The sequence below is a fragment of the Pleurodeles waltl genome, chromosome 5, assembly GCF_031143425.1.
Source record: "Pleurodeles waltl isolate 20211129_DDA chromosome 5, aPleWal1.hap1.20221129, whole genome shotgun sequence".
NCBI classification, from domain to species: Eukaryota; Metazoa; Chordata; class Amphibia; order Caudata; family Salamandridae; genus Pleurodeles; species Pleurodeles waltl.
In genome coordinates this window covers 638,439,833-638,460,631 of record NC_090444.1, presented here as the reverse complement: position 1 = coordinate 638,460,631, position 20,799 = coordinate 638,439,833, and the positions used below count along the sequence as shown (strand labels likewise).

The 20,799-nt window shown below is 44.3% G+C and overlaps 1 protein-coding gene across 1 annotated transcript in view; it reads left to right on the top strand.

The window, feature by feature from the left end:
* KMO (kynurenine 3-monooxygenase) overlaps window positions 1-10,416 on the top strand; it is a 572,599-nt gene extending 562,183 nt beyond the window's left edge. Inside the window, exons 14-15 of the mRNA XM_069234506.1 lie at window positions 6,534-6,593; window positions 9,993-10,416. Coding sequence (XP_069090607.1) covers window positions 6,534-6,593; window positions 9,993-10,163 — 231 coding nt within the window. The 3' untranslated portion in view covers window positions 10,164-10,416. The remainder of the gene's footprint in view (window positions 1-6,533; window positions 6,594-9,992) is intronic.
* Window positions 10,417-20,799: the final 10,383 nt, after the last annotated feature.

Here is a 20,799-nt window from a genome sequence, read left to right as displayed (position 1 = left end):
TGACTTTCTGTTTATTCTTTGGCATGTGATAATGGGAGGGATTCAGTTGCAAACGCTTGGATGTGGGGCACAAGTGTCCCATGTCTAGCTCCAGTATCTTTGGGGCGTGGTCAGAGATTCCTGCAGGCTCAATGGTATAAGCACATAGGAAGACCAGCGAAGCATGAGACATTAAGAAAACTCGATCCAGGAGCAGGTCCCATGCACACAGGAAATAAAGGCATAGTCCCTATCTCAAGGGTGAGTCAGGCCCCAGAGATCCTGGAGGCCATGGTCCGGTATCACATCATGTAAGATTGCTCTATTCTTTGCTTTAGGCCTATCCCATGGTCCAGAACCATCTAAGGGGGATCAAGTGCTACCACTACCTTATTACCCTATAATCGTCTTGATGGTACTAAACTCCTTCAACAGACTGCATAAAGAAGAAAAGAAAGGTGCCTTATCGTGATTGGGGGCATATACCAATCCCAGTATCAAATCTGGTCCATAGTTTCAAATTTTACAAAAATGTAACTACCCAGCGTGTCAGTCCACGTCATGAAGACAGTCACTGGGACATATTTATATAAAAGAATGGCTACCCCACACCACTTTGGAGAGGATCGGGAGTTGGAAGGGTTGGCAGCAGCAGAAGTGGCAGGCACTATACTACTATTAATGACACAACTCACCCAGTTGTTTTTCAGTTTATCAGACTCTAGGGCAGAAAGGTGTGCCTCCTGCAATAAGGCAATGTCTGGGGACTTTGAAGCAAGATATGTCAGTACCTTCTTCATCTTAGTGTAATGAATAAGCCCACTAACACTAAGGGATAATATGCAAAGTCTGTTGGGCTGTGACTGCAGAGACATGAGTTGGGGGCAAGCCTAAGCCAGCCGCAGTGGGGAGGCGAAGGGCAAATGACTATCTCAAAAACAGGATGAGAATTGCAGGCCTATATTATGAGCACGAAGAGGGCTAAGACATTGAATACGCAAATACTATGAAGGAACTACACACCAACTATATGTTGGCATTCAGGGAAGCAATAACGTAACAATCCAAGAAGGAGTAGTGATCTCTGATTACCAAGAATATATATAAACTACTTGAAACAGGTGAGTGTACCTCCCAAGACCATTCTGGACCGCTAAGTTTCTCTAGGACCACTCTTTCCCTAGACAGTTCAAAGATATATGCAGCAGTCACAATCTAAATAGGAAACATGATTTTGGCAAGGAGGCGCAAACCCCAAACATACAGCACAGAAAAGGACAGGCAACTTCCCCCAATTTCCCCACATCCACCAGAAAAGTGCCCACCGATCCATAACACACAACAAATGGTAAAAACTTCACCCACATGTTCCCTAGAAAATGTATCAAAATTCCAGAAAAAGAGTCCAAGGGCCATAGGCAGGTAAGGTTTGATGGGTAACCAAGACTTATTGGTCTTAGGCTGGGAAGCAACAAAAGAACTCCCTTTATCCCTTTATAAGCCACAGACAGGTTTAATCAGGGGATTAAAACAGCTATTGATCAGTTGGCCCCTCTTAAATCTCCTCGATTTTCAAGGAAGAAAAATGCCAGCAGTCCTTGGTTCACCAATGACCTTAAAAATCTGCAGAGAAAATACCGTCAACAAGAATGGAAGTGGAAATTAGACTCTAATCCTATGGAAAAGAAAAAGCTCAGAGCTACCTTTAGTCTTTTTAAAGACGCGATTAACAAAGTTAAAACAGAGTACTGTTCACAGAAAATTTAGGAAGCATCTAAGGCTCCTAGAGAACCTTTTTAAGTAGTTCGCTCCTTTACAACTCCTGTCATACCCTCAGAAGTTGAGAACTCTCAAGATTTTTGCAACAAGGTTGCTACATTTTTTGAAAGCAAAGTCTTGCAAATTCAAGCCAGCTTCACTCAATCTGAAGAAGTATTGGATCTATATGAATCTCTACACAGTTCCATAGAGGATGACAGTCCTATACTGATTAATTTTCAGCCGTTATGGCTGGAGAGGATTAAGGAGCTTATGATGACCATTAAATCGGGTTCTCCTAGTGACCCTTGCCCTCCGCACATTTTACAGCTCGTCCCTGACCTAGTCCCCTCAGCCCTTGATCCGATTTTTCAGGAGGTCCTGACTACGTGAGTCTTCCCTCCTTCTTGGAAGGAAGCAATGGTGATTCCTCTGAAAAATAAATTAGATGGTAAAGCAAATTACCTTAAGAATCTTCGGCCTATTGCTCTGCTACCTTTTCAAACAAAATTTTTTGAAAAACATATAAGTGAAGAACTTGCCAAATTTCTCCAATATTCGGGTAGTTTAGACTCTACTCAACATGGTTTTAGGAAAGCCCATAGCACGGAATCAGCCCTCATAACTACATCGGACACTATTCGGAAACTAGTTGATGAGGGACTTGGAGCCATCTTAGTGCTATTGGACTTTTCACCAGCTTTTGACACCATCTCTCCTCAAATTATGACACACCGTCTCTACCAAGCGGGTGTCAGAGGCACAGCTCTGTACACTCTGAAGTCTGTTTTAGAGGATATTATAGTATCTTACCGGGATTTTAGAGCACCCTCCTATCAACTACCGTGCGGGGTCCCTCAAGGCTCCTCGCTCAGCCCCACACATTTCAATCTATTTGTGGCAACATTGGCCAAACTTCTTAGATCCTTTGGCTTCCTGGCCACTTCCTATGCGGAAGATACTCAATTAATCATTCCCATTAATAAGAATTGGGAAGAAGTGGCTGATCATTTTCACCACTGCATGAGTGAGGTTAATAGATGGATGGGCCTAAACTGGCTCAAGATGAACGGCGACAAAACTGGGACTCTACTCTTTGGCTCTAGTAGAGATTTGTGGAGCTCACGCTGGTGGCCATCAGCATGTGGAGATTTACCTGTCCCCATTAGTTCCACCAAGAATCTTGCTTTTGGATTCTCAAAATTCTGAAAAAAGGTTTTCCTTAGTTACAAGAGGAGCTTGCCCTGGTGATCTCCAAAATAGATTATTGTAATGCTTTAATGCTTAATATTGATAACCTCTCGTTCAGCAAACTTCAATTAATCCAGAATAATCCTGCTCGCTCAATACTAAATCTTCCCTGTTCAGCTTCGGCCAGTGGAAATCTGAGACAGTAACATTGGTTACCTGTCAAGAAGCGTATTATTTTCAAAACGATATGTCTGACACATAAGTCCCTAAATATGCGCAGCTCTGAATACCTGTCACCTAGGCTTCGCTGGTATGTCCCAAGTCTACAGGATCCTGCCTGGTCCATGTTCTTTGGACCCGCAAGGTCAGTTAGGGCAACAAAGCATTTATAGTGATTGCTGCTAAACACTGGAATATGCTGCCCGTAATGATTAGGAAGGAACACAATTTCCTTGTCTTTAGGAAGCAGCTAAAAACTTGGCTTTTCCCTCAGTAGTTTTTTTAATTCTCTATTCTTTCTTCTTTCTGTCTTTCTGTCGGTCACTTCACTGCCTGTTGCTTAGCACTTCGATGCCCCAGCCGGAATGCGCTTTATAAATATGAAAATACAAACACAAATACGATGGACTCTCCCAGCAGAGTCAACTCCTTCTCGAAGCGCCTTCCCTTCCATCATTTCAGCTCAGTATCCAGCCGCTGGTCTTCTGGGGGTGTCATCGCTCAGGTCTTGGCACTGGAAAGTCTCCAGACCCAACCCCTGCTGTGGTGCATTGGCAATCGCAGGTCACAACACCTCCATATCTGCTCCAGGCAGTGAGCGGAAAAATTGTTCAAGGTCATCCAGGTCCTCAAAATCTTTTTGCTTGCCATAAATTGTAAGGAGCATAGTGGGCAGTTCCAGGAGGCCATATCCGATACCATGTTTCCTCAAAATTGGCCAGATCAACAAAAATATCTTCTTTCAAATCACTGTGTTATGTGAGAAGTCATCTGCGACATGGATGATTTTTGCACCTTGATAGAAAAAAGGATCATTATGTCTCTTAGCTGCCATAATGACCTGCCTGGCCTGCTGATGTCAAAGGAAACATGTAATAACTACCCACTGTGTGTTCTGCTGTGCAGCTCCCCTATCCTGGATCCTGTGAACCCTTTGAAACTCCAATAGGGCACAAAGGTCAGTTCTGGGAGAAAAACAGAGAGAAAACCATTCATGTCTTTCACCTTCATCTCTGCCAGCATGTCAGAAAAGCAGACATTATTTCTATGAAGGTGCAACACCTCACTCCCCACATCAAGATTAGATTCCAGAATAGGCAGGCATGTGTCCACAGCCTCAAACCTATGATCAAAATTGTCAAGCTGTGCATGCAAAAAGCTAGGGTCTGACCGAAGGGATTTTAGATCCACGGATGTGGACTTGGTGTCCAAGTGCATTAGTCAATTGACGTATTGATGTTTGTGAGTTCTCCCATTAAGGTTTCCAAAGTAACATCTGCCGTGGTGGGGGCAACAGTCTTGGACTTTCTGGCCTCCACATCCATGAAAAGGAGCTGGCACGTGGTTTTGTCTTTGGACATCAAGTAGGGCGAGAGAATATAAGACCCAGGAGGAGGTGAGAACCCCCCATCAGTATATCAGATCCAGTTAGATAGTGCAATGTGGGTGATGTGTTTTGGTACGGGGGCACCCCCTTGCTATTAGCCACGGGAAGCTGAGATGGCCCTCAAATCCGACAGTGTCCCAAACACAAAGCCCACCAGATGCCTGGGTGCTGTGATCCCACTGTAGCGGCTGTGGTTGAGGATGGGCAGTGACCCAGAGCTACTGTCCTTTGTGTGAATCAATAGCACCACCAAGAGGGCCTCAAATGGGCAATAGACGCCTCAGAGTATGTAAGGTGGTCAGTAGCAATCTCAGTGCCCAGTGCCTATTCCAGCACCACTCCAATGGGCGTCTCAGCGTCAACAGATCCGTGTATCCTATCAATGGGGCAACCTCCCCCGAGCTGCAATAGGACTTGTGGGTGTATTATTCCATAGGGTAGCCCTCCATTATGTATGTAGACTGCGTAATGCCCCCTGAGAACAAGACAGAGTGCCATCGGAACATATTATTTGCTTGGACAGAGAAACAGTCACAAGCAAGAGGTATTATTTCTCTTCATAGGTAGAGGAGGCCCCCTGCCCAGTGTTGGAACCCACTCCCAATGAGCAGCTACGCTGTTAGGTAGGTCACTGCCAAAGGCAAATGCAGCAGAGCAGACAAGAAAGCCAATTGATCCCCAAGCCAGTAGGGCCCAATTCTGCCATACAGGGCACTGAGTAGAGGTAGGGGCTGCCTACATAAGCTCAGGGGCAGGCATGCCAGCAGAATATGGCAGCCGTGATCCCGGGTAAGCCCAAGGGGTTGAAGACTTGTCTAGGCTATCAACTCCTCTGAAATGAAAGCTTGAGGGGCCCCTGTGCCCAACAGCAATCTGAGGCTGCTACTAAATGTGCACCTCCACTACCCCACTCACCTTGCCCCACGTTGGGTGGGAATAGTCCAACACAGTAGGATGGTGAAAAGGGAGAAAGCTGGCCCCGCCGGGCTCCCTAACCCAGTATGAGGAAATGCTTTTTAAGCAACTACCAGAGGGGCCCTAGATGGTGCTCCTCCTACTCCTACATCTGACATACTCTGTTATGGGAAGCTGGAAGCCGAGGGTGTGCCTAATCCTCCAAGACGGTTCTGGGTGGTGCAGGAGCTCTAGCGGGAGCCAGCCATCCTGGGCACAGTCAGACTGATCTTGAGCTGAACCAGAAAAATGTGACAATTCCGAATGACCCATAAGATGTACATGTATGGTTGTGGGAGCTGCGAATAGGAAATATGCACATCTTTTTCACCCCAGTTCATACTTTACAGGACTTTGTAGGCCAAAAGGAAGCAAAAATGCACTCTAAGACACATTTCCCCCTAAATATATAATAAAGTGTTACTGCAGATGGAACAGTAAATCACACTGACGTTACCTATAAGTGCCCACTGATATTATAGGGCCCATGCCAGGTCATCATCTAACCTTGCAGAGTCCCCTCTACACTAGGCTACCTGTGTGCATTTCTCAGACTGCACATGATGGTAGTCTCACACACGCAGCCAGCACGCATGTGCATACGCTTGTGCACATGTGTTCATCTGTAACCAGCCACTTGCTCTTTAGCTGCGTCACAGTGGCCTTGAAAGCCAGATAATGGGGTAAACATGTGCAGTCTATTTGCCATGTGATTAACATGGATGAGACAAATGTAGTGAGAGACACTTAGAGTAAAAAGTCCAAAACTGGGTGATCCAAAAAGCAAGCAATCTAGGAATATTAAATGGGCAGACCCCATTTTGCAACACTAAGGTATCCCTAATAACTGAGAACGCTGCTTATTATAACGGATATAGTAGAATGACAATGAAGTGTGACAAAGTTGTTACTTATATGAGGATGTCCACAATGTGAATGTTGTTTTGTAAAACAAATGCATGCATTGGTATACAAACCCAAGACAATAGCAAAGGTGCAAGAAGAGATCTTCTAACTGATTATTTTTCAACTTTATTTCTTTTAGGTAACCTTCAGTAGGATCCGATACCATGAAGTAATTCAACGGTGGAAATGGCAAAACAAAGTTAGTGAACAATACTTGTTTTTAACTGAAAGCTCTAGCCAGGGTTCAAGTTAAATGAAGTAGAATGTACAACATATTTAAAAACATCTTCTCTTTAGTGGCAACTATTGGGGGAAGTGAGCAAATGAAAACATGCATTTGTCAAGCAATGGCAGCCTCACATAAGTAAGAGACATTTCAATGAATGCCTGAGTGAGGAAAATAAAATTTTAATATAGTTTCAAACTCCTTAATCCTTAATCGGGTGTGTTTGTTGTACTCTAATGGTGCCGGGCACTTCAATAACTTATTGATTGTTCGGATTAATGTTAAATGTTATGTATGTGTCAATATTTAAAAAGGTAATTGATAGGTAAATTGAACACAGGGTGATACTGTTCTTCTGTGATTGGAACCCTTGGAATTTCCATGTCAATAAGAACATTTTTAATTGCAGGATTATTTCTTTATAGCTTTTTCTTCCAGTAAACTGCACTCAAAAAGGTTTTTTATGTAGTCCACTATTATTCAGTCTTTGTCTCTTGCTCACCTAAGGCCTGAATAGGATCCACTGGCAAAATGCAATTTTGCACTCTGTCCTAAAGTGTGCTCCAGTTAGCCACTGATCCTGATTTAGTAAAGGAAGGAGGAAAGTCTGATTCACTCAAGTGATACTATTGTAATCTGTGTCACAATCATCTAATGCAGGCACACTGAGGGCCCCATTTAGAGGTTTCAAGGTGAGGGGAATCCACTAAACACTGCTGTTGCTCTGGACACTAGCTTCGTGGTTACCCCCAAAGGGGCAGAACAACAGACTTTCTAATGCTGGAGCCTCAGTTGATTTTGCTGTTGAAAAGCCCTTGACCTGCTGGACTAAATGCCCTTGGGTCTCCAGAACAAAGTGAAGGTTGGCGCGAAATATTTAGTGCATCACTAGTTTTCCTTTCCCAGGTCTGCCATGAAAGATTATCCCATCACCAGAAAGCAACAGGCACACATGTCAAGAAGTTACACAGTGGCATAAAGCAGCAGCAGCTCCTCCTGCTAAGGCAGAGGAGCGTCGCCCCACAGGATGCAGCAAAAGAAAAAAGAAAATGATAATAACGCTATGTTATTATAATTTTATTTATCCTGGCTGGGGTTGGGCAGGAGGTGTCAGGAGGAGGGCTGAAGGGGGAGTTTTATGTGCCTTGTTGGGACGGCCAAACAGACATGCGCACTTTGCATTTCTCAACCCAGCTGTATTTGAACAGCCAGGAGGAGAAAGTGCACAGGGTGCCACTCTCTCTGTAAGCACCGAAGAAGGTCGCTCACACCAGCCATGATGCTGCTCCCATGCTGGTGACAGCAGCGTCGTGATGGGCTGGGAGCCTGTGTGCTTCCTGGACGAGAACAAGGGACATTGGAGAGACATGCGCGTCTCCAGGAAGTAAGTGTATTTTTATGTATTTATTTTTTCAACACCCACCACCACCCCTGTTCAGTGGCAGCCGCCACTGGCCAAAAGTAATAAAAAAAACTTTTTTCACCCGTTAGGGGGCATAATCCTAAGTAAACAGAGAATCTCAAAAGATTTTAGTATGTTTTCAATACTCTTGTTCAAAATGTCCATAACATGCAGTCCTTTTCTCCCAACACATCAAAGAAAAGTTGATAGGTTTCTGTGCATTGGGACTTTCCACGGAAGTTGCACCGCTCAGGAATCATGGCAGATTATCAACCATAAATTGGGCCTGACACCATGACTGGCCTTGTCACATCCACCCAATTGGTCTTCCAAATGGTGGAACCAGCAGCAGCTCATCATTGGTAAAACTGTTTTCCACTGTATTTAGAATAAAGTGGGGTAACACTTAGGTTGGGGAATGGCACTTCAACAATTTTATGTCAACTGCCCGACCTAAAAATCAGGTACTCGATCTCTTTATTGTAATATTTTTTTGGAAGAAACATTCAAGATCGTACTTCTTAAATTCATGTTTTCTGCCTTTTGTGGGTGGTTCATAAGAAAATAATTTCTCGGAGCAAAACGTTTGTCATGCATAGTAGCATACCTTAATCTGAGGGCCTCCAGAAGATTATTGATGGTGCAATAAGGCACTCAAATGAGAATGTAGGCAATCACAAGGTTTTCTGAAAGTTTGTGTCAATCATGGAAGCCATTTAAACACCAGCAGCAATTTTTTGAGCACAACAATTTTGCCGTAGCCAGAGGTGAAGTAAACACTGAGGGGCATATTCATACTCTGTTTGCACCGAATGTGCGTAAAAAATGTTGACGCACATTCAGCGCAAACCTTGCCCCATATTTAAACTCTGACGCCCGATCCCGCAGATGTCAAAATTCCACCCTGTGCGTCATTTTGTGAATGCTGGAAACTGCCTTGCGTTAATGATATGCAAGGTAGGCGTTCCCACCCATAAAATGACTTTAAGGCCTGTGTGCCTTATTTATACCCCAGTGTCATTTTGCCGCACAGGAGGGGGTGAGCCTTAAAAAACGGCACACAGCCTGATGTGCGCCGTGTTTTAATACCTGGGTCAGGGCAGGCGTTAAGGGACCTGTGGGCTCTGAAGGAGTCCAGAGGTGCCCTTCCCTGCCCCCAGGGACACCCCCTGCCACTCTCGCCCACCCCTGGAGGACACCCATGAATGGGGGGATCCATCCCAGGTAGGTACAGGTAAGTTGAGGTAAGTATTTTTTATTATTTTTTTAAAGTGGCATAGGGGGGCCTAATTTGGCCCCCCTTACATGCCACTGTGCCCAATGAGCATGCCCAGGGGACAGAAGTCCTCTGGGCATGGCCATTGGGCAAGGGGGCATGACTCCTGTCTTTGCTAAGACAGGAGTCATTTCAGTGGGGGTTGTGCATCAAAAAATGGCGCAAGACCGGTTTGAGGCATGATTTTTGCCTCAGACCTGACTTGCACCATTTTTTGACACACACCCCCATTTTTCCCTACGCCGGCGCTGCCTGGTTTGAGTCATTTTTTTTTACTGAGACCAGTCCGCAGCGCCGGCTAAATAAGGTGCCCGCATGGCGCGTAGGAATGGCGTTAGCCGGCGGTTAGATTTTTTACGCAAAACTTCGTCGGCGCAGTTGTGCGTCAAAAAGTATAAATATGGTCCTGAGTGGTATGAGTGATGTGTACCACCCTAAAACATGGCAATAAACAAAACTCAATAGTAATCACCACTGCTATCCATGATATAAAGTAGAGATGACATTAGAAATTTTTCACTAAGTGTAACTTCAAGGTGGTCAAAGCAGATCCATAGGATGAATATGTAATCACGATTTCTTGGCAATTCTCATGATTGCTGGTGGTTTAAAAGACGAGATTTCTTTATTCAATATTGGAGGTTGCATGCTTGTAATATTGTGGATAAAAAAGTGACTGTCGTTTTCCTTTCAGGTCATCAATGGAGGACTTCTGGCTTTGGCAGCAACCACATTATTTAGTGGTACTTTCCTGATTGTAAAGTATGTTCCTCATAGACCCAACATTTGCCTACAAAGTTTGTGGAACTGGCCTAGCCATGTGAAGAATGCTGCCAGCTTCTCATTCCTAAAAAGCCAGAATTAAAGTGCTAATTTTTGGACCAGCGAAGCAATCATTTCAGCCTGTTACTTGAAAGTATATCATTAGGCACACATGAAGTTAAGAAAACATTGTCTACACTGTGATGAATATTATGAAAAGAGTATCTCTATAGTTTTAGCACCAACAAATGTCTTAATACACACTTAAATTCCAATATTGTATTTACATGTTTCACTAAAACAATTACGGGCATTGTTTTGACTATTTAAAATATGAAAAATAAAAGTATTTTCCAACAAGCATAAGCGATTGTCTGAAATGTTTTTCTTTTTAAAGAAGAGTTGCACAATTGACTTACCAATACTTGACATTGTACCTTTGTTTCTGAATTTTTATAACGTCACAATCGATAAAAAAATTTAATGAAATGCTGCTCCCCATAGGCGCGTTTGAACAAACATAATGATTTTGTTTGTCTGTCCTGAGAACATATTTAGAAAGAAATGTGCCTGTTCCTTTTTATTTCCTAAAAACAGTCCCCCCACTTTTTGCCTGATGTATGATGTAGCCTAGACATTGGAGTGCCCAGGGTCCCTGCTAACCAGGTTCCATGGGCCAGATCTCCTTCCCTAAAATTTTTGTGATGCATTGTCACAGTTGGTTACACATTTAGCTACCACTATAAGTCTGTAGTAAAAGGTACTTAGGTTCCCAGGGCATGAGGTACTAAAGGTAGGCCCCTGAGGGCAGCAGCACTGATTGTGCCACCTTCTAGGGCCATGCATCCAGATGCACCCAGCACCCCCATTGCAGGCTGGGTGTCCTGGGGCAAACCTAAAACACAGACTCAACATGGCACAGTGCCTGTGTGCCCTGTCCACCATACCCCACATACTCTATGTGTGAGACCCCCCCTTTGGCAGGCCTACCAGCTATAAGGCTGGGTGCACCATATTATATGTGAGGGCATTGCTGCATGAGCAATATGCCCCAACTGTGTATCTGCCAAACCTGGGACATAATGAGAGAACAGAGAAGCCATTTTAATACATGTGCTGGACACTGGTCAATACAAGTTTCCAGCTACATGATGGCCACTCTGAACCCTGGGTTGTTTGGTATCAAACAACTCCGAATGATAAATCCAAACTGGTGCCAGTATTGGATTTATCCCAAATGTATCCAGGGGTCAACTTAGAGGTGCCCCTGCAAAAACTAACTGCCCTGGCATGGTTGTTGACTGGTTCTATCCATCTTACCACCTCCAGACACCTAATCTACAAACCTTGGGGGAGAAATCCTTCTCTCTGGTTTGTAGAACAAAGCCATTCCTAGATGGAGGTGCTAACCACCTCTCCCTCAGAAATGTACAATACCCTGGCAGTGAGCTTCAAAGGGCTAACCACCTTTGAAACTTGACCCCAGGCCTGCAGCTAACCACTGTGTCAACCCCAAATTGGTTGGGAGCAACAGCAGGAAACTCAAACAAAGAGTGGGAGGAGTAGCCCCACCTGGCATGCACAACCCCTAAGGTGTTGCCTGCGGGTTGGGCACTCCATTTCATTCTCCTCCATTTTGTATGGAAGGAAAAAAGCCAATCAGGGACTGGGAAGTGACCCTTCTCACAGGAAGTGGTTACTGTAGTGGGTGTAGCCTCCCAAAGCTAGGTGACCGATTGGTCACTAACAGGTTCTTCCATAAAATGCCCACTAAATGCAGAATTTAGTGGGCATCCCTAGACCAGGAAACCAGATTTTATGGACAAAAGAAGACAAAGAAAAGGCACCAAACCCTGCCTGCTGCACCCAGGACCCAACAATCACCACTGAGAAGCTGCTGGACAACAGGAAAAACTCTAAAGAACTCTAGAGGATCTCTATGTTTTGAAAATCACCATAGAACTCCCTCCAAAGTGGAGGCACAACTCTACAATAGGAAGAAACCGGCAAACCAGTGAGGTTCACGTCATTGACCAGCCGCTATTTTCCAAACCAGAAGTTGCAGCTGGACCCAACCACACACTGACGACCACAAGGACAGACCCTGCAAGTGCGCCAAGTTTGGTGGTACTGCGCCCTCCCGTGGTCAAACCATACCAACACCGTGGATATTGGTCAATTAATGTCAGATACTGAGAAAACATGCCCACCTGAGGCTGAAAAAGGACCAGAAGGAAGCCCCAGTCGAGGGAACTCCCACCAGAGTGCCCCCATTGCCCTGCAATGACCCTTGAACCAACTTATCTCCTGTTCCTTAGGCATCCTTGCGCACAACTCCTGGCTCACGGATTCGCCCTGTGCCCTGCAACAAAGAACCTGCTGTGCGCTAAGGGTACCCCACCCCTTGCGACCTCGACATTCCAAGGGGACCCCAAGGAACCATCCTTAATCTTACCTATGCAGTACTTTTTCAATTGGTCCCCTGCAGAGACCTTGCACCTGATCCAGAGACGTTTCATTGCTGCTCCCACCAGAACAGGGAGCCGCCCAAACTTCACCAGCTGACACAGTGTGTCCACTGATGACCTTGACCAACCTGCAAAAGAAGAACTTGTTAAACCAACTGTATGATTTTATATGTATTTTTATGAGTGATCTTCCATTGATTTCAATGGTGCAAATTACTCACAAAAAGACTATTTTTATTAAACTTCAAAAATTCATATCTCAAAAAGTACCTAACCAATTTTGATTGTCTTCATCTTAAAAATTACATACAAATCAAGTATTTTTACAAATTGGTCTCAGGTTATTCCTTTGAATGTGTGAGTTGCAAGATTGATGCTGTGAGTAAACCAAATGCTTTGTACTCCGCCAAGATTGGCCTAACTGCTCAACCAAGCTACCTTAAAAATTAGAGCATTAGATGATCTAGTTTTTAGCCCTGTAAACCAACGTGTGGTTGCCTGGACCCCCTGCACAGTGTTTACACTACATAGAGGGCCAGCCTCCTACAATTGGTGGATCAGCGGTGGGAGAAAGACTTTGCAATTGCTGATACCACTCTATCAATTTTGTGAGCACACAGATAACTCTTCAAAATGTATTTAGTTAATTAATGTTTGATTTTTAATTGCCTAAACATTTTTTGCAAATGTTTGAAATAATTGTTAGGGCCCTGGTTAGGTCCCTACAACTCTAGCTAAAGGTTTTAAAAGTCCCTACTTTAGTTGGCCTATCCAAAAAGGGGATTCCACATTTTGAAAAAGGTCCTAACTTTAGCAAAATAAAAGTGACAGATGCAGAGACCAAGACCCAGGAGCTTGAGTTGGAAACTTATGAGGCATATAACTATGACTAATTAAGGAGACTGCAGGCTATAACAAGAGACTGGCCTTAAAGAGTCAGCACATGGAAATAGAGAAACAAAGAAAAGAGTTGGACCTAGGACCCATCTATGGTAGCAGCATACAAGTGTTGAGGGAGAAATCTTTCAACATAAAATTCCCAAAAGAAGTTGTCCCTCCCTTCCTTGAAGGGGATGATATAGTCTTCTTTGAAAGCACCTGCATTGTGGCCAGAAATTGAGAAAAAGCATTGGGGCAAACTGTTGTGGGGGTTATTCTCAGGAAAGTGCATGGATAGGCTCCTGTCACTGAATGAGGCAGATTATACATCCTATGACCTCAGGAAGGCTACCATGATTGAGGGCTTTGGATTTAACAGAACAGAATAAGGTTTGAGGAGGCTAAAAGGACACCAGAGCCAAACCTGGGTAGACGTTGTGGACTATTCAGTAAAAAAGTTGGGTAGGTGGTTAGCTGGAAACAAGGTACAAGATTATGATGGGCTGTATAACCTGTTCATGAAAGGTCATCTGCTGAGTAATTGTTTCTTTTTTTTTTTTTTTTTTTTTTTTATTGGAAAGGAATCATACAGCAAATGTACTCATACATCACTTTACACCAAATAAAGGGAATTCATACCAAAGAAAAATAAATTAGAAGAAAAATACAACCTAAATAAAGAGAAGCTCAGCAGCCCAACTAATCCAGACGGGACTTCCAGATGATTAAGTTAAATTGGGGGAGGATAGTCTGGGTTTAGTTTGAACATTAATCATTATGAGCCAGGATCCAGTCCTGGAATGGCCCCCATATTGCCTTCCCTTTCTTCCTAGCGCGTCTCCCCTTGCGTTCGTACAGTGCCATCTCCAAATGATATACAGACAACAATCTAGCCAGCCATTGCTGCCAAGATGGAGGTCGTACATTCAACCACGCAGACGATATACATATTTGATACACTGCCATGGCCACAAAGATAAACGCTCTATGCAGACCACCTACTTCTCCCGCGACCCCTAGGACCATGATCTCGGGGGTAAGAGCCAAGTCATATCCCACCACCCTTTTCAAGACAGATTGAATACCCTCTCTCAAAACCATTAGTTCCCCACATGTAGCCATCATGTGTACAATCTCTGTTCCATACATCCCACATCTTGGACAGTTTATTCCTGATAAGCTCCCCCATTTGATGAGATGAGCTGGGGTATGATACAGGTCAAACATGGTCTTATAATGCTGTGCTTGCAGTGAAGAGGAGAGTAAGATAGTGTGTCCCAACTCTAGTGACCTTATAAAGTTATTGCTCCCATCCACTAGCTTCTCTCTCCACCTCTCACTATACTTCTCTAAGTCGTCGGGCTGTTCTGCCAACAATAATGGATAAATCGACCTGATTGCTATGTTGGGATTGGCCAAGATGTAATTCAGCAGTTGATTACTTCTAAATCCCTGCACACCCCCTGTTTTTCTTGCCAGGAAATCTTGTATCTGTAGATATTTAAAGAAGTCCCTTCGCTCTCAGCCATACTGCTCCAGTGGATCCCCAAACGCCTTGACCCCAAAATTGTCGAAGAAGTTCCCTAACCTCTCTATGCCTAAGGAGGCCCAATTTGCCATATACCTATCCTTAAATATTTCAGGGAGAAATTGATTATTCTCAATTATGGTATAGTAATTATATCTGCCAAGTCCTTTCTTTTTATGCCACAATCGCCAACATTTATAGGCCGCCTCCAGTACCTTATATCGAGTTTTCTTCTAATATCCAGGTTCATGAAATGTTACCAAGCACCCGTTGGCTGCTGTTCCTATCTGCAATTCGTATATATTAGGGCAGTCCTCTTCCACAATCCCTTCTTTCTTAAAACCCCATAATGGGCGCATATACTGAAAAGCTGCTGCCATTTGGTATACTTTTATATTCAGTAAGGACCACACCCCCCTTTCTCGAGGAAGAGACATAAATTTACTTGCTCTTCTACACTTGCCATATGCCCAGATAAATCTTATAATCACTCTATCTGTTTACTTAAATCTAAGATTTGTAAAGCTCAGTGGTACAGCACGAAACAGATACAACATTTAGGGAGGAAGATCATTTTCACCCTATTACACCTCCCCATAATAGTCAAATGTAGATTATTCCATCTGCATATACCTTTTCTGGCTTTCACGAGTATGGGATCCAAATTCAGATTAACAGTTTCTCCTATTTTTGGTGTAATATTTATACCCAGATATACTGCGTGATCAACCCTCCGAGTATCCTGGGTGCTTATATATTGATTAGCCAGTAACTGCGTTTTAGCTCTATTTAACAGGTATCTGGAAAATCTTCCAAATTTCCTCGTCACCTCTTCAACCTCTCTGAGCGCCGGATCAGGGGAGGGGGTTAATATAGCTATGTCGTCTGCGTATGCTAGGACTTTTGTATCCCATCCCTGCCTACCTATCAGTGGATTGCTATTCTCTTCCAACTGTCTAAGCAAGGGATCTATATATAAAGCATACAGGAGTGGAGAGCATGGGCATCCCTGCCTAGTGCCTCTCCTGACCTGGATACAATCGGATTGTCCTCCCATTAATTGTATTTTCACTGCCGGTGATCTATATAGAGCCCTTACTGCTGTGATGAATTTCTTCCCTAATCCATAATTCTCCATTACATACCACAGGTAATTCCAGTTCACCCGGTCAAACGCCTTCTCTGCATCTAATAATGTGACTGCCATAGGTTCCTCTGCTACTTCCGTAGCATCAAAGAGCGCAAGAACTCTTTGAATATGATCGGTAGTATCCCTACCCAGGACAAACCCATGTTGCCTAGGGGTAACTAACTTCTTAATCACCAGAGATAATCGAGCGGCCAATATTTTTAAATATATTTTAACATCACTGTTGATTAATGTGATCGGCCGATATGAAGCCGGGTTTAGTGGGGCTTTCCCTTTCTTCAGGAACATTACTATTTTGGCCATACCCCATGATGGGGGGTTTCCCCTGCATTCTGTACCTGAATGAAGAGCTCTCTCATCACCGGGAGTAGTAGTACTTTTTTTATAAAACTCGAAGGGGATCGAGTCGGGCCTGTGGCTTTTCCGGTAGCAAATTCACTCATTACCTTATCAATTTCCGAGATATCTATCTGATCTCCCATGTATAGACAATCACCCTCGGAAAGCCTATCAGCCTTAATGGGGTATAAAAATTCCAGCATTTCTTCATCCGAATGAACAGATGTATCATTATATAGTTCCGTGTAGTATCTGTGAAACACCTTCCTAATTCCATCCACGTCTGACACTATCTGTCCTTGCCAATCTCTAATCTCCCTAATGACCCCGGATACTGTTTTCTGACTTGCCCTTATTGCTAGCAAGCGCCCGGATTTTTCTCCATACTTATACCCTTGTGAGCGCTGTGCTAAGTATTTCTCCGCTATTCTTTGAGCCATAACCTCGTTAATTGCTGCTTTAGCTATAGCGACTTCCTCCTGAGTCCTCTTTATATCCACCCCAGTTTCTATAGCTATAATCAGTTGTCTTTCTGCTGCCCTCAGCTTCATATGCAAGTCTTTTATTCTGCCTTGGGAGTTTTTCTGCCTTTTAAGACTGAAACTCAACGTTTCACCTTGAATTCCTGCTTTTAGGGTATCCCGGACTATCTCTGCTGGAGCTGATCCCTGGTTAAACCCCAAGAATTCAACTATCCACTTTCTCATATACTCACAGTATTCCGGGTCCTTAAGGAGCCCTCTTTCAAATGTCCATCTCCTAACCTTTGGCTCAAGCCCATCCAATTCCAGATCGAATACTAAGGGGTTATGATCTGATATAGCCCGTGGATATAATTCCAACCTTCCTTGCTTTAATAATACAGGAGAAATCAAAAAATAATCGAGTCGTGCTAATTTCGCATGGGGGGCCGAATAGTAAGTATATCCGGGGTCCAGCTTACATAATTTCGCCAAGCGTCCACCAGTCCTAATTCTTTCTGAATAGCGACCATTGCCTTATATACCCGAGGTTTACGCCCCTGGTACTTCTTCGTTGTGGACGCTAATAAATCCTGTAGTCCCTCCCAAGAGCCATTGAAATTGAAATCACTACGTAGAATATAGGGAGGGGCCCATCCTGTTAACGCAATAGCGAGGGTATCCAATACTACTGGGTCATCCGTGACTACCCCATATAAAGAGCATAATGTAAAGCTACCATGCCCATAGCTGCACTCTACAATCACCCATCTCCCGCCCCTGTCCGCCTTCTGCCTGATGAAGTTTAATTTATTAGTCCGATCTAATATCGCCACCCCTTTAGTTCTAACCTCTTGTTCTGAACGAGCAATCACTCTCATACCGAGCGAACCAAGAATTCCAAGGTTTTTATACTCCACATGTGTCGCCTGTAGGCAGTAGACGTCTGCCTTAAAGGTTTTTAACTCTTCAACCACTCTCCTTCTTTTAGGAGGGTCATTTAATCCGCATATATTAATTGCGGCAATTCGAAGTCTAGCCATTTGCTATTTTTTTATTCTTTTCTCTTTCTCCCCCCAGATCTTCCTATCTAACTGCACAATCTCTTGTATTCTCTTCTCTCTTTGCTCCCTTGTTCCTATTTTTTCCATTTCTCTTGCTTCCCTTAATCCTTTCCTTTCCATTTTGTTTCCCCCACTTTCCTGTCCCCTCCCCCCATATCCTACCCTTCTCCACCATCCCTCTCCTCCTCCCTCCTCCCCTTCCCCTCCCCCTTCCTCCACCCCAGACCAGTCCCCTCCAACCCCCTCCCAAACTTCCCTCCTCCCCGGGACTGGCCCCCCATCCTGTTGAGCAATCAGACCACTGATGGCCTGAATGTTGGTGTCGTGCGTGTGTGGGCCTACCCGCCCACCCATCCTCTGAGCACCTTTGCCTTCTATGTGTCTCTGCGCTCTACTACTTAACCCCCATCAGGTATTCTTTTTTTTTAATTTCTGAGGTGAATACTTTTACTTTCCCATTCATTACTGTTTTAAGTCGAGCAGGGGCCAACAGATGGGCCTCCCCTCCTTTGTCTGAAAATGGTTTGATGAGCTGTCAGAGCCGCCATCTCCGCTCAACATTGGCATGACAGAAATCAGGGCGAGTGAAGAAGGTAACCCCATCCACAGTACGTGGGGTATTAGGGCGAGCTTTATCAAATATCTCCTGTCGTAGTAAGTAGTTTCCAAAGTAAACTAAAATAGCTCTGGGGTATTTAGAATCTGCCCGTTGGCCCCCCTCCCACCGGGTTGCTGGAAACCTGTGGACCCGCTGAAGTTCGTTCTCCCAATCCCAATTCCCCAGTTCCGCGAAGGCCCCGCGCAGGAGCTTGACCATGTAAGTCTGTATATTACTTCCTTCTAGCCCTTCCAGTATGCCCAGAAATCGAAGATTATTCCTTCTCTGTCTATTCTCAAAGTCTTCCAATTTCCACACTACATCTGTCAATTGGTCGTCTCTTGTAGCGCTCTGCTCTTTACGGGTATCGTCATCCTCATCGACTGCCACTATCCTTTCTTCCATTGAGCATAACTTAGCTTTGATTTCTGTACATGATTTTGCAACCTTGCAAACCGTTCCCTGCATTCGCTTTGTATCGATCCTTGCACGCCGGCTTTCGATCCTGGTCTCTGTTTGCAGCTCTTTAATTGAACTATATATTGACTGCAGCAGGGTAGGGTCAGAGACCCAGTTTATATACCCAAAAGTGCCTTTGAAGTGAGGGAGACATCAAAGAGTGGCTTTGAAGTGCACAAGGTCCCCTTTCAGTATGATCCTGTCTGCCAGGGTCCCAGTAGAGGGTTTGGCAATCATTTGTGTGAGGACAGGCCACTATCCTTTGAAATGTAAGTGTCAGGCCCTCTACCCTTCCAGCCCAGGAAGACCCATTCAGTATGCAGATGTGTGCAGGTGTGACTGAGCATCCTGTATTTGTGGTTGTCTGGGTGAAAAGGCCAGAAGTGGATTGGAAACATCCTGTAAGGCACAGAAGGATTTTAAGTGCAGAGAAATGCTCACTTTCTAAAAGTAGCATTTCTAAAATAGTAACATAAAATCCAACCTCACCAGTTAGCAGGATTTTGAATTACCATTCCGGCCATACTAAATATGACCTGTCTACTCCTGTATTATCATAATCTACCACTCAATCAGTATATGAGGGCAGCCCTAAGGTTAGCCTATGAAAGGAGCAGGCCTCAGAGCAGTGAAAAATGAATTTAGGAGTTTTCCACTACCAGGGCTTATAAAACACCCAGGGATATGTCCTGCCTTCAGGATTCAAAATCCTCCTGAGAACAGGGCCGGGATTTTACGGATTTCCGCTGTCGGCGCAGCTGCTGCACTGTAGGTTCATTACTTGATGATTTATTTCCAGCCTCAGATGTCTTGCTGCAGTCAGACTCACCGAAGCTATGATCGGCGCTGCTGAGATCAGACTCTTCTGTCAGAGAGTAGAATTTATTGTTACTATCTTTGCCCCAGTCCACAAATTTGGGGTCTTTTCCAGTTGCTTTATTCCACCCTTTAGGGCTTCCTAAAATCTTATGTAGGTCCTCACTATCTGCTGCAGGTCCTGACGCACTTGCAGTTCCTTCCCTAATCTGACACTCCGGTTGCTTGAGTCCTCGGTGCCTTGTGTGGCTTTAATAAGGGGCTCATTATTTTCGATGCACATCTTCTTGCTACTGGTACCCGGGAGAGTAAGTTCTTTCCCTGATGCGTTGATTTCAGAAGGGGGGGTTATGTGTGCAGAGAAGCTATCTTGTGCCCCACCCGCAAGAAAAGTCATAATATTAGATTGACTTTTGCCTTTCCCCTTGACTTCCAGCGGGGGGTAGTGCTATCGCTCATCTTGGCATCTTTCCCCAACCCAGGCATATTTTTCCCAGCTGATTTGCCTATTATTGATGTCAGGCGTTTGTTTACCCCCACTAGCTCTCCTTTATCTCTTCCGACGCGTGTCATCTTAACTCCTTCGGTCTTGTCTCCAAGATTCCGAGTAGTTTTGGGTGGCATACTTGTTTTCAGAACGTGAGATAACAGTCTCAAAAATCCTGTTATTCCGGCCACTGCCGCTAACGCATCGGATATTGCTTGTTTAATCACACTCCTCAGAGGCTGTGAGGGAGTATATGGGTACCTAGATAAATCGACTTGTGCATCCAACAGCATTAGGGCCCCCGAGTCATTCGGTTCTCTTTTTATACTTTTAGATGTTGGTAATCGCGCCTCTCTCCCCCCCCCTTTTCCCAGCAGTATCAGACTGGTAAAAGTTGTATCAGACTGTTGAAGTTCACTACCATCTATACCAATGTTGAGTAAAAAAAGTTTTACAAATATTCTCCGTCCGCTTTATACTTTGAATAGAG